The following is a 14,834-nucleotide window of genomic DNA, read 5'->3' as shown; positions in this document are numbered from 1 at the left end:
TTAATTTTTTTTTTTTTTTTTTTTTTTTTTTGGTACTGGGGATTGAACTCGGGTCCTTGCGTTTGCAAGGCAGGCCACCGAACCGCTGAGCTAAATCCCTGGCCCTCTGTGTTTAATTTTGAGAAATTTCCAAACTGTCCTCCACAGTGGCTGTGCCATTTTACATTCCTATCAGCAGTGCACAAGAGTTCCAATTTCTCTACATCTTTGACAACACTGTTATTTTGTGTATTGGATGATGGCCATCCTAACAGATATGAAGTAGTATTGTGGTTTTCAGAAGTTTATTTTTATACATGTAAATGTTGTTACATACACATATCTAGCATGTGGAATTAAGGCCAATGTAAAATACTTCACTTTGTGAAGTGTTTTATTATGAGAATGAGAAACATATTTGTTATATTGATTTTCAAGACACAACTCTGAAAATTCAAGGATTAAATAATGAAACACCTTAAATTTCTATATTGGTTTGCTTCATATTTTTATAGCAGAATATCTAATATAATCAGTTTATCAGGAGAAAAGGCTTATCTTGGCTTTTAGTTTTGGTGATTCCCGTCTGTGATTGATGGCTGTGTGGCTTTGGGCCTGTGATGAGGTAGCGAATGGTGGGAGCATATGGCAAAGCAGAAGCCTTCACCTCACGGCAGAAAGCCAAAAAGAGGATTTGGAAGGGCCTGGGGTTACAGTGTCCCCTTCAAGGGCACGCCCCCACTGAATGAGAGACTTCCCTCTAGCCCCACCTTTTAAAGGAGACACCACCTCCCAGTAGTGCCTCCCTGGGGCCAGACCTTTGACACACGAGCCTTTGGGACATTCAAGATCCAAACCATAGCAGTTATAATTATTAAAGCCTGAGCATATCATTAAAGCACTATTATCAATTTCAGTAATTCATTTCATAAGTTCTTGTACTTACATTTTAGTAACAGGAACATTTAGTGGGGAAATTAGAATTTACCGATACCATTTATATGACTTCTTAAAATTATGAAACTGAGACAGGATCCTGTTAGCTCAGCTTATACGGAATTGGGGCCGAGCACCTTTCATGCCACTACTCTTGATTTTTTTCTTAAGCTGATATCATAATGGGGAGAATGCTTTTTGCATTTTTTAACAAGATAGTTGGAAGATGTTTTTCTACTTGAAAATATTCTTAGTTTGTAAATGTATAAGTTTGGCACTGAAGTTTTAGAATGACTGGCAGTACTGTGAGGAATGAGAGTGGAAGATGAGATGGAGGAGATTGGTAGCATAATATCAGTTAGCATTTGAATGTAATTTGGTTTAATAATGCATATTTTGTGAGAGTCTAGGACCTGGACGTACAGACTTAGCTCTGGTCCTGACTTGTGGTTTGGTAGAGAAGGGAAAACCTAACTGAGCATTCAGGGATGTGATAGCCCACTGCTCCACTTTTGGAGTATGGTAAGGGTACACACTGAGAGCCAATAGGAGGGAGATGAGGATTCCACTCCCAGGGCCAGTATTTTTCCTCTTGGGATAAGCCCTGTTCAGTTCTGATAGTTCTGAATTGGGGGGAGTATCAGAGCCAAAGAGTGATTAAAGATCATTTCAAGTACTTTGGAATTCTTACTTTAGCTTAATCAGTTTTTGTAACTAGCATTTGTATTTTGTGTGTGTGTGTGTGTGTATGGTGTATGTGTGTATGTGTTTTATTTTTGTTTTTGTTTTTTGAGGTAGGGTCTCACTTTTTACTTCAGGCTGGCCCTGAACTCACTATATAGTAGGCTGGCTTAAAACTCATGGAGATACTTCTGAGATTACAGATGTGCGCCACCATGCCCAGTTATTGTGTGTTACTGATATCTTGATATGTCACTTTTTTTCTTCAGTGTGAATCTAAAGAAAGGACATTACTTCCTGATCACAGTGCCATTATCACCACCAAAAAGGGAACAGTTCCTTTAATCTAGTACCTACAGTTAACTTTCTACCCAGATGGTGTGTTGATGCTTTGGTAGTTCCTTTTTGGGTCAAATGAGGAAGGTAAAAGACCAGTTCCCTTTTGGTTAGCACTTTGATTTCCTTTTTTTAGTTTATGTTATACCCTGTGACCTAGGAGGAGGTAGAAAAATAATAAAAGTTGAAGTTCTTTTCCTTATATTTGATACTTTGAAAACTATATCCCTTGATGTGTACTCTGATTCCAGGGAAAATTTGAGTGAGTTAGAAGATTGCTTTTCAAGGCTGGACATTTTTCTAAAAGCCCATGTATTCCCTTTATATTACTCATCAAAATAAGATTATTTTACCTCCATTATTGGCTACTCTGGATTAACAATACTCAGTGTTTGTATGGGAATAAAAAATGAACACCGTGGTGGTTAAGTCTTTTGGAGATAAATTTGGCAAATGGATCAATAAAATTAAAAAGACACAGACCCTTTGACCTACCTATTCTATTGGAAATTTCACTTAGTAGAGTAATTGGACAGATGTTCAAAGATGAGTGTAAAGCAGTACTGAGTATTATAAACTTGTCAGTTCTGCTGAAATTAATCTGTAAATTTGGCATTGTTTATTATATGAAAAACCTAGTTACCATCTAAAAAGGAAAAAGAATTGCATCGGTCTAGTTGAAAGTTTGGAAGAGTACACAATAAAGTGGTGATCTGTGTGGGTCTTTATGGGAACATCGCTAGCCTGGGGATGGAACTGCAGTTTACAGAGTTCGGATCCCTCTGTGTTTGCTCAGCATCACTGTAAGGGTGGGCAAATATCAACAGTTCCTGTAGTTTCTAGTGACCCACACAACCAAAAATCACTTCTAGTTTCCTCTGGTAAGAACTAGGGCTCCTTTAAAAACTGAATTGTAAGAGGGGAGCAAGAAATATGAGATGAACCTAGACGATTTTGTCATCACGGAAAACAAAACAAAATGCTACTAAGGAGTACTGAACTTAAGTCAAAAGGACACATGTGCTGAGAGTAAGTTAGCACTTAGTGGCTCACCTAGTGGCTAGATGTGGGGCAATTTGAACATCAGCAAGTAGCTTTTTTACCTTTCCGTGATGTAATTAATGATCAGCAACAGAATAGCTTGTTTTGGGTTTTTATTTTTTTACTCACAGTACTTGCTTAATCAGGGTTTTTGTTTTTTTGTTTTTGTGTATGTGTGAAGCGGGGATGGAGCCTGAAGCCTTGTGTATGCTAGGCAAACACCCTGCCACTGAGCTACAACCCTAGACCCGTTTTTCAAGATTTATTTCTAAGAAATCATTTAAAATTGTCTATTCTTAGTTTTAAAAAAATGTTTAAACTTCAGTAGTTTTTTCATGAACTTTAAATTTAAAATATTTTTTCAGAAGATAGAATAAATTTCAACAAAAAATATTTTTTTCCAGGATGAAGTTCCTGATGGAATAAAGTCAGCAAGTTACAAGGTATGTATGTATGTATTCTTACTGATGTTTCCAATATATTAATGAAAACCTTGAAAAACCCATTTCCCTTGCCATATACTACTCTGTTTCTGTTTCCCTTTACAGTGTTATCTCTTGAAAGCTATTCAGTGGCTCTAATTTCTTTTTGTTTTTGTTTTAACTTTCTGTTATAGAAAGTATCAAAAATAAAAGTAGAAGAAAAATACCAAAAATATGTACTTGTTATCCAGCAGTTATTTACTCTGTGTTTTGAATTACTTTAGCTGTACCTCCTATTTCATTTTTCCAAGTATTTTAAAGCAAATTTCAAATCTTTTATTTTAAACCCAACTCACATACAAAAAGATATTTTTAAAAAGATATTTAAACATTTTTTTAAAAGATTTTTTTTGCAATAAATAAAACTTTTATTCAGTTAACTGCAGTGCAGGGCACAATTCAGGTTAAAAAAAAAAAAGAAAAATGAAAGGAAAAAAAATATTTTCAGCACTTTATGTCTTTATCCAAGTTTTGCTGTTTTGTATCTATATTCATCCATTGCTCATGGAATCGCCTGTATTTGAAATCTTTTAGCAAAGTTAGAACAGCACAGAAGGTTCTTTACACAGGTCCAGGCTCTGGCTGTGTAAAACACAGGGTCAGTCAGCACCTGAGCCACCGCTCATGACACTGCCAGCTGCATCCATCCCAGTCCTCAGCAGGCAGGCAGGCAGACATGCAGGAGTTAGCAAGGGGCTCCACAGCCATAGGGCTCACCTGGCTGCACTTCAGCCTGGCTGCCTAGACTTCAGTGTGTGAAGAGAAAAAACCAGTAGCCACAGAGTCCAGTGTGTTTGTTTTGAAAGTCACCAAGACACACAAGACGAGAGCGTTTAGGAGGACCCAGGCCAGGACTGCCTGTCCCCTGGTGGGAGGCAACCCAGGCTGGCGCACCCTGCACCTGTGGCCGTTGGCCAGAGGTGGTCACAACTCCCTCACAAGGCTGATTAAACGATTTTCAAAAACCGTGTGGGGTGATGGTGGTCTCTGGAGGTCTTTGGAGTGTCCGTGAGTGGCCGGGGCAGTGCCTGCTCCTGACCCCCACCCCGCTAGCGCACTGCTTGAGGTGACGCCACTCCCGCTGCGGAGACACTGCGCTTGGCCCTATGCACACCTGTCCAGCAGTGTCACCAAGGAAAGAGGCATGGGGCCTGGCCTGGTGGGCCGTGTGGGCCCGGGCAGGGGCTGCAACCTCCCTCACAGGAGTGGCCAGCGTCCTCAGAAGGTGCCCCGGTTCTCCATGTGACCCTTGAGAGGGACCTGAGCTGCTTCCTTTCCTGTCCTAGAAGACACCGGGGTCAGAGTAGAATAACAGTATGTACACCAGAGTCCATGCATATCTATTTTTGTTTTTCAGGAAAAAAAGGTCCTTTTTCCTGTTTTTCATCCTTTTTTTTAAGATTTTTCTTTTTTTCTTCAAACTCTAGACCTGGCTCGAGGTGAGCCTTAGAAAAGGGGTGTGTGTCCCAAACATTGCAGGGCCGGGGCAGTGCCCAGAAGGCCCCACCTGGCACTTTCTGCTTGAGGCTGGGGACACATGGAAGACAGAGAGGGTCATGGCGCACAGGGAGCATCACCATGGACCCTGGGGTCACTAACCAAAAGGCGGGGTCTGCTAGGGAAGAAAACAACCCAAGAACAAACCAAGGAGAACTGAGAAGGGAAACGGGGAGGAGCTCTTCAGAGCAGCCGCCTCGGTCAGCATCCTCGCTGTGGACACCAGTGTGCCGCTGCCGCTGCTGCTGCTCACAGACAGTAGTCCTCCAGACCCTGGGAAAAGGCGGCGCGGCCACACACAGGACCTCTGCTTGAAGGTGCCAGCTGTCTGGCTGGGGAAGGCCCGCGAGGATGTGCCGTGGTCGGAGGTGGGGTGGCCAGGTCGTCCTTGTCCAAGAGGTTGCCTGTGCTGCTGCCTTGCCCTGCTGCGGGCTCATGTGCAGCGTGTCACTGCCCAGGACCTGGGTGTAGGAGAAAGGAAACCAACCCTCATCTTGGTGGTCTCACTCACCTAGTGTTAGCCATCGTCACAGGCCTCAGGCACTGGCAGGGTGATGAAGTCTCCTCCTAGAAACTTGGCAGGGTGCTATTGTCCCCAGCCGCGTGGAAGAAAATGGCCTTCACCTGCATGCAGCTATTGTGCTCCAGCCCAGCCGCTGTGGATCCTGTTCTCAGAGGGGGTGTAGCTGTTCTTCCGGGTCACACTCTTGCGCGCAGGTAGAGTGTTGGAATAGGAGTCGCTTGGCTTGCTCTGAGATCACCGGGGAGACAGGGATTTGGGCTGGGCAGCCTTGCAGTCAGTCCAGGGGTTGTAGTACTCGCTGTCCGGGCCTGCGACGCCATTCGTGATGGGCACGTTCTCCTGAGCAGACATCTGCTCCACAAACGGTGCCGGCTCGGGGGTCACTGGCTGGGGCTTGTCCCCAGGAATGGGGTCCGAGATGACCAGGTTGGACTTTGAAGCTGATGGGGAGCTGGGGAGGTGGAGCCATTGCTGCTGGCCAGCATGAGCTGAATGGCATGGTCTGGGATCTTGTCGGGGTCGGCACAGGTCTGCTGCCACAGCGCCAGCTTTTGGGCCAACAGCTCTTTGCCCTTGGGGTGGTAGGCAGCGGCTACCTTGGCCATGGTGCCCTGCTTCTCCACCAGGAAGCAGGACCTCACGCGCTCCTCAGTGAGTGCCGTCTTATAGCCATCCCACACGTAGTTCTCCAGCTCACCCTGCTTATTGCTGATGGTGTCCATGTACTGCAACTCCTTGTCTGAGTACTTCTGCGGGTTTTTGCTCCCCTGGCTTTCCTTGTGGAGCTTCTCCAGCTCAGCCTGGCCTTTGTCCATCATCTCCTTTGTTTCTCTGCTCTGCCTGGTATTTCTTCAGTGCAGCACTCAGGTACTGGGAGTCCAGCTCCACCTTCAGCTCCAGCTGGGTGAGCAGCTCTATTTGAGGACTTCAGCATCTCTTCCAGCTGATTCTGGATCTGCCATTGGACTTGGGCCATCTGGACGAGGACATCCCTGAGTTCCTTAGAGTCCTGGCTCTCACTGGCCAGCTCCCCTGTCTTCACCAGGGCATTGAAATAGCCTTTGGCAGTGAAGGTCACACCTGCTAGAGCTTTCTCATAGTTGTGAAGGCTGGGCTTGAACTGCTGCATGATATTCTTGTAGACATTTTCTCTGAGCCGGTGCACCTCCTCTGAGCGTGACAGCAACATGGTCTTGGGTCCTGGCTTCACCACAGACCAGAGCGGGGAGTGGGCATGGAGGCGGCAGCTGTGGCAGGAAGTAAAGATGGGGACCCAGACCACCAAGAAAAGATACTTAAAGAAAAAGAAGGTGGCCAGGGATTTAGCTCAGTAGTTCCATCACCTGCTTCGCAAGCACAAGGTCCCGAGTTGATTCCCAGTACCAAAAAGAAAGAAAAAGAACATGCGCATGGTCAGGGATTGTGTCTCTCTGGCTCTTCCATAAATACCTTAATAGTTTTTTTTTGGAAATAGGATTCAGATATATTTCATACATTGAATTTGGTTTACATGTCTCTTCTGTCTCCCTTTTAAAACAAACTTTAATTTTATAACAGTCTTAGATTTATAGGAAAATTGTGAAGAGGGTAGACTTCTCATGCACCTCATGCCCAGACTCTTCTGTAATGTCAGACAGGAGCATGGTGCGTTTTTGGGGTAGTGGTGTTGCTGGGGTTAGAAAACTGGACAATACCAGCGCTTAGTTGGGTCATAGAAAAGCAGGATAATGTACCCCGTGTTCATACCTCAGACATTTTTTCAGAACGACATTCTTTAATTGGTGAACGTAATACTAAGCTGTGTTTAACCAAGATAAGAAGCAAAACCTCAGCTTATTTTCTAGCTTCAAGGAGAATGTGAGAACTTTTAAAATTTTAGAGCCGTGGCGATAACTTCTCAATTCTGTGTTCTTCTAAGTTCTTTTTAACAGTTTTAAAATGTAAGGAGTGGTGTTCAATTTACTTTCATTTTCATTGTAGTATTCTGAAGAAGCCAATAATCTCATTGAGGAATGTGAGCAAGCTGAACGACTCGGTGCGGTGGATGAATCATTGAGGTATAGGGTTTTTTTTGCAGTACTTTGCTTCTTTCATGTCACGTGTGAACTGAAACAACAATAACACTGTTTTCTTCATTTGAAGTGAGGAAACGCAGAAGGCTGTGCTTCAGTGGACCAAGCATGATGACTCCTCAGACAACTTCTGTGAAGCTGATGGTATAGCATTTTTTAGTGTCCATTTGGTTTGAAATCATACTTAAGAAAAAAATTATATTAAAATTATTTTAAAAGCTCAGTTTCTAACAGTTTACCAGTTCCTCAGAAAGTTAAACTTTGAATTATCCTGTGACCTAACAGTTCCATTCCTTGGTATATAGACAAAAGAACTGAAAATGGAGACTGAGATATAGATAAACCCATGTTCCTTGCAGTCTCATTCACAGTATTCAAAAGGCAGAAACAATTCAAGTATCCATCACCACCTGGATGGATAAGCTAATGTGCTGAATGCATATACCCATAGTGGACTACTACTGAGCCATAAACAGGAATGCAATTCTGACCTCTGCTACTACATGGCGAACCTTAAAAACATGCTAAATGAAATAAGCCAACCACAAAAGGACGCGTATTTTATGAGCCCACCTCTCTGAAATACCTGGAATAGGTAACTTTATAAGAGACAGAATGTTAGACAGATTAAATGTATCAGAAGTTGTAGGAGTATGTGTGTGTCGGGGTGTGGGGGGGATGTTATTGTCCGTAATTAAGAAAGTTTCAGGTTGCGATGGTGGGAAAGTTCTGGAACAGAAGGTGATAGTCATACGATATTATGCCACTTAATTGTGTACTTAAATACGTTTGAACTGGTAAATTTTGTTTTATGTATTTTATCATCATAACAATTTGCAAAGAAAACTCAATTTCTTAAGGAAAATTCATCTTTTAAGTTTTGTAGTTCTGTGTATCTGGTGTACATAACTTTTGTAATAGATGCATACATGTGGTATAGGTGGCTAAAATGTAGGGTTACTAAAAACTGCTCCTTGGATTGCTGATGGCCTGTGTGGCTTTTGGGGAAGAGAATATCGAACCATGAAGCCATACATATCTGGAACATTGAAAGCTAAGCAGTAGTGTTGGTGCTGTTAAAATCTAAAAGCCTTAGCATGCATTACAACTCTTTGATCAAGATTTATGGATTCTCCCATTCTTTTTTTGATATATTCTCTTTTCTAAGTTTTCTTATATTAGCCTTTTAATTGGCTAAACAAAATTAAATCAAATTGAATTTAGCGTCTATGGCTTCTTGGTAATGGATTAATGATCTTTTAAAAAATTACTATAAAGAATGATACAGATCGGGCTGGGGATTTGGATTTAGTTCAGTGGTGCTGCCACCTGCCTTGAAAGTGCAAGGACCCACTCCCCAAGTTTGATCCCTAGTGCCAAAAAAGAATGATGCTGATCGTTTTGATTACAAGTAAAGGATGAAGCCTGAAATCCCTGTAAAAGAAGGAAAAGGGAAATGCTTGTTTTAAATTTTGTGACCAGTTTTTGGAATTGGTCACACCCTTGCCCACTAGGCTAGTATCGAACTCCTGCTCAAGGAATCGTTGGGTCTCAGCCTTGTGAGTAGCTGGCCTTGCCCAGTTGTGCCTTCTTTTTGAAAACGAAAAAGAGATTTCCTTAATAGGAAACATGACATTGTTTTGCATATACATGTCTATAATGCCAAATTTTTATTCTTATAATTGGAAGACTCTGAAAACACATTTTTTTCCCCAGGACCTTGTGCTTGTGAAGCAGACACTGCGCTAAATAAATCCCTGGCTCCTGAAAATGTATTATTTCCCCACCTAAGTGTAACATAAACTAATTTATTGTATTCAGGAGTTTTGCAACAGAAATAATCTGTTTCTTTTTCGCTGGGGAAGGGAGAAGGGCTTGCTGGGCCTCACACGTGGGGCCTTGTGAATGCTAGCTGAGTGCTCTGCGTACAGGCCCAGCCAGCTCCATGGTCTTACTTTAAATGACTGATGCTAACTATTATTGTTACCTAGAAACCATGCTTCAGTTTCAGGCATCCTAAACAAAGATTTCACCCTTTACACTAGCTGGTAACTTTCTTTCTGAGCTACACCCGCAGCCCTATGATTACACATTGCTGCCCAGTCCCTGCCGGGATAGTACTAATATATGTCCTGTGTTATTTTTGTAAAATCAAAGTTCTCTATTCCAAAACACATTTGAGCTCAGTGTGTTGAATGAGACACATCCCAAGATTTAGACTATTTTAGGAAGGGGATAAAAGATGCTCCAAATCTCTTATTTCACCATCGTTGGCCTTAAACATTGTTGTATGTGATAAAACTAATTTTCATGTACAGCAAATATTTTTAGGCTTGCAGTGTTAGAAAAAAAATGGTAGTAGCTTCATTTCTATTACTGCAGTTTCATTTTGAGACTGCAACGTGTAGCATGGAGAATCAACAGCTGACCTCGTATATGGGGTAGAGTTTGGTGAAGCACTTCCCATGTGCATTTATTTTACTGGTCAAACGGGATGAGTGTTTTTCAAAAGGGCAGCATGATAGGGAATAAATAATTTACATAAATGATAGGTGAAGTAAAAAAGATATTTTGTAAATTTTGATTAGGGATATTCTCTTTCTCTTTCATCTATGCTGGGGATCAAACCCAGGCCTCACATGTGGGAGGCAGGGGCTGTAACACTGAGCCATACCCCCAGCCCCTCTGGAAAGATTCACTGTGCTCAGATTTTTATCAACTTTGGTTGTTCTTGGGTCATCTTGGCTCCTTCCTCATTATTTGCTGGTTCATATTATAAAAGTTTATAGTTGAGTAGAAGATTGCTGCACTATTAAATAATTTCCCAGAGCCACTGGAGGACTAGGGCTCTTATCCTTGAAGTTATAACATACAGTGTTATAAATTATGAATAGGTAGCAGGACCTGGGTCCCAACCCAAGCACTCTGACTCCAGAGCCTGTGCTTTTAACTGCTCTGCTATGTTGGGCATTTAAGTTGCTTTCAGCTTTTCCTTTAATAAATAATTTTAATAGAAAATCATTCTGCACATAACTTTTGCATTTTAGTATTATATTTTTAGGAAAGCTGGGTAGGGGATCCTGATGGTTAACACGTAACAATCAGGGGGCTGGCGATTTTAGCTCAGTGGCACCGGGCTTGCTTGATAAGTGTGATGTCCTGAGTTTGATCCCTGGTACCACCCCCCAAAAAAGTATTTGGAAACAAGTATTATATGGCAGTAATACTCTATTTACTGATGAACTGCTACAGTTAATGTGAGACAAAATGCGTATTTATTGGCTGGTTGGATTATGAGAATGGAGTTACATATGTCTTGATTTCTAAAATTCATACATACACAGGGCAAAATGGCACATGCCTTTCTGGGATTACATATTTGAGCCCAGGCTAGGCAATTAAGCAATTTAGTGAGACTTGGTCTGAAAAAATAAAGGATTGTGGATGTAGCTCAATGTGGTCCAGTCCCCAGTTTTAAAAAAAAAATCACAATATTTTTCTACCATTTCTTTAAACTAAGATGTTTTTGTAACCAATGTGTACAGTTAAGGTAGCCACTTTATTTTTCATCTTTTTCTTTCACTTGAAAAATTTGTATATCCCTGATAGAAGCCTTGAAATCAAGGCTTGTATACTAATTTTTTTTTTTTTTCTGTGTGGGATTGAATCCAGGACTTGCTTGTATTCTACCACTGAGCTACATCCCTAGCTTTACATTTTTTATTTTGAGAGTCTCACTAAATTGTCCAGGCCAGCCTCAAACTTGAGATCTTCCTGCCTCAGCATCTTGAATAGGTGGGATTACAGATGTACAATGCCATGCCAGTATAGTCGCTTTTAGAGATAATTAAAGATAAAAAGATGTAATAAAACATTTTATTTTACAGACATACAGTCCCCTGATGCTGAATATGTAGATTTGCTCCTTAATCCTGAGCGCTACACAGGTTACAAGGGCCCAGATGCATGGAAAATATGGAATGTCATCTACGAAGAAAACTGTTTTAAGTATGTGTCATTTTCACTTGAACTTCTTGTAAGATGTGATTTCTTTTTATAAACAAATAAGCAAAGTCATAATGATGTAAAACTAATCTTTTTTGAAGATACTTAGAATAGTATCAGATGTTTATGAGAGTATCCTGGGTACTTAATGAATGTTCCTGAGTAGATTCTAGAATCTCATTTTGTGGCTGAAGTAACCTAAATCCAGGGAAATTTGCTTCACTTGCCAGGTCAGACAGTTAATGGCAGAGCATGGATTAGAATACACAACTCTTTCTCTTTTTGGTGCAGTGCACTGTCCTTTCTGTGGCTGTCATTATTTCAGCCTGCCCTAAAGTTAAATTGGTTTCAGAGAGCAATTTTAAAAAGGTAACGTTTTTTAGCACTGACTGTATGCCAGCCATTGTGTTCTGTATATTACATGCATTTCCTCCTGTAGTTCTTATAGGACCTGGGTAGGGTCATCACTGTTTTACAGATGGAAAATCTGAGCCTTGGAGAAGTTAAGTCATTCCATTCGTGAAAATCTAGGAAGTGGAAAGGCCCGCTTTGTACTCCTGACCCCTCGTGGAAGCAGTCAGGTTGGTCACCTGGTGACTGAGGAATGCTTCGGGTTATTCACTTAGAAGCCTGAGGTTCTCAACTAGGCTAATTGGTTTTTCGAGAAAATTTCTGTGTGTGTCTGTGTGTGTGTGAAGGGGGATGTGTGTACACGTAGTGCTGTCTCAGAGATTAACGGCAATTCTAGAAAAATCTTTGGAGTTCCCAAGTATGTGGATAATTTAATTTTTTTCCTCTCTCTCTCATTTTGACTTGAAGAATTTCTTGTTTGAAAAGTGAAAACTTTTTATTATTAACTAATTTCTGCCATGCATTTTATTTAAATTCTCTTGAATACTATTAGAAATGTTTGGCTTGATGACCTAAAAGTTTATTTTAAAGAATTCTTTTTGTTGTTGTCTTTAGTTAAAAATTAAAGTTTAAATTTAAATTTAAATTTAGTTAAAATTAAGTTTATAAATCATTTGTTAGATTTGTATTAGTTTTATAGTTATTTTCTAATTCATATTCTGATTCACATATTGATGATAATGTTATATAATCACTAAATTATATTTACTGTGCTAAAATATAGCTTATTTTTTTTCTTGAAATCTCAAGTTGTATATTTTTTGTTGTTTGTTTGTTTGTTTTTTTTGGTACCGGGGATTGAACTCGGGTCTTTGCGCTGCAAGGCAGGCCACCGAACCGCTGAGCTAAATCCCCAGCCCAAGTTGTATACATTTTTAAAATTTAAATTATGACATTAAAATAATCCCTATAGTTTATTAATGATACTAATGCCTTTTTTTTTAAATTTAAAGGCACTTTAATGACATATTAATTTAAAAAAATAACATATCGGGCTTGGGATTTAGCTCAGTGGTTCCGGAGCCTGCCTCGCAAGCACGATGCCTGGTACCACCAAAAAAAAAAAAAAAAAAATCTTCAGAAAACTTCTGGCTGTTTTTTCCTAGTATAAAAACCTTTTATTCAAGCCATAACAAATTTGATGGCCACAGGGCCAACTGATGTGTTTAAGATTACCTTAACGGACCCTGCCGCAAGCCAGATGCCTGGTCCCCCAAAAAAAAAAAAAAAAAAAATCTTCAGAAAACTTCTGGCTGTTTTTTCCTAGTATAAAAACCTTTTATTCAAGCCATAACAAATTTGATGGCCACAGGGCCAACTGATGTGTTTAAGATTACCTTACTGTAAAATAATCTGCTGGTAGTTTTTTCACTGCTGAGTTTTAATGCTTATATTGGAATGTTTATATTTTTGACTTTCAGTAAGGGGTATACTTTGTGGTGTGCACACAGACATATTAATAATTATATAAAAACATGTTTATTCAAGCCATAACAAATTTGATGGCCACAGGGCCAACTGATGTGTTTAAGATTACCTTACTGTAAAATAATCTGCTGGTAGTTTTTTCACTGCTGAGTTTTAATGCTTATATTGGAATGTTTATATTTTTGACTTTCAGTAAGGGGTATACTTTGTGGTGTGCACACAGACATATTAATAATTATATAAAAACATGTTAATGAGTAGTGGAGAAGAGCTGGACTGGTGTTTTTTCTTCTTTTGTTTGAAGGAGTGATTAGGAAGAGACTTGCTGGCTGCTTTCATGGGGAAAGATCAGGCGCTATTATCACTAAGACAATAGCCAATAAATTCTGATGGTATTAGAAAAAATTAAATATTTCATAGCCCCAGTGAAACCGTTTGACTTGAATATAGTCATTAAATATCTTCCTAAGATAATATCACCTTGCGTAAATAATAATAACATGACTGGTAACATACTTATGTTTTATACAATACTTTTAATTCTTTTGTTTCTAGGCCACAGACAATTAAAAGGCCTTTAAATCCTCTGGCTTCTGGTCAAGGTGAGTTCCTTGTTTGCATTGTTATATCATTTATCAGCCTGTGAACTTTGATTAGAAGGAAAGGTAAGGCAAGAAAATGGCAGGTGGTGCAGCCACGGTCCTGTGTCCATAGTCTGGCCTCACTCTGCAGAGCTGTAACTGTATTTCAGTGAGGAGTGTTTCTGTACTGAAGTTCATGGTAAACAGACTAGCATAAGATGAAGATTAGGATATATACTTACTTCACTAATTTTAGTTTTTACTCATTTTCTAGATAACCGAATATTCAGAAAACACAGAATTTCCCCAGAACTTGATAATATACTTAGATGCTCTATATTGAGAGTGTGAGTTTAAATTTACATATATCTTTATATCTCATTATCATTTTTCATTTCTCCCCTCAAGGTCTGGCCCAAATGCTGCCTTTTCTGTAAAACTTTCCTGGTCCTCATAAAGTTACCTTATACATATGCTTTTTATTCTCACTAAGCCTTCTTTTTGCTGGGTTTTATTATTGTCGCTTATATACCTACACCATTTGCTCGGCCCTAGGATGCTGGGCATACTGGGCAGCATTTATCTGTTCCATCCCTTTCTGTAGAGCCCGATACATAATATATGGAGAAGTCTTTTAGGTAAACTGTCAGTGTTTGCTGTCCTCATTGAATGGTCTTGTCTAAAACAGTGAAAGTCATGTGTTCTTTCCACAAACGATTATTCATCATGTACCCATGCTAGGCACTGTGTAGGTGGCAGAGTGTGCAGCTGAAACCCTCAAACCCTGCCTACTCACTAAAAGGCAGAATGATCTGTTGAAGAGGCTCATTCAGTGATGATCTGACTTGTTCAGTAGAACATA

General features: G+C 40.3%; 1 protein-coding gene and 1 pseudogene across 1 annotated transcript in view; one reads left to right on the top strand and one right to left on the bottom strand.

Annotated features, from left to right (window-relative positions):
• Ero1a (endoplasmic reticulum oxidoreductase 1 alpha) overlaps nt 1–14,834 on the top strand; it is a 38,583-nt gene that overhangs the window by 10,396 nt on the left and 13,353 nt on the right. The window contains exons 5-9 of the mRNA XM_010632695.3: nt 3,378–3,416; nt 7,456–7,532; nt 7,618–7,691; nt 11,435–11,555; nt 13,947–13,993. Coding sequence (XP_010630997.1) covers nt 3,378–3,416; nt 7,456–7,532; nt 7,618–7,691; nt 11,435–11,555; nt 13,947–13,993 — 358 coding nt within the window. The remainder of the gene's footprint in view (nt 1–3,377; nt 3,417–7,455; nt 7,533–7,617; nt 7,692–11,434; nt 11,556–13,946; nt 13,994–14,834) is intronic.
• Nucleotides 4,897–6,664, bottom strand: LOC104867973 (annotated as a pseudogene).

Source organism: Fukomys damarensis, unplaced genomic scaffold, assembly GCF_012274545.1.
Source record: "Fukomys damarensis isolate Sample0158 unplaced genomic scaffold, DMR_v1.0_HiC HiC_scaffold_17, whole genome shotgun sequence".
Taxonomy (NCBI): Eukaryota; Metazoa; Chordata; class Mammalia; order Rodentia; family Bathyergidae; genus Fukomys; species Fukomys damarensis.
The sequence above is the reverse complement of the archived record's forward strand: the minus strand, read 5'-3'. Positions and strand labels throughout refer to the sequence as shown.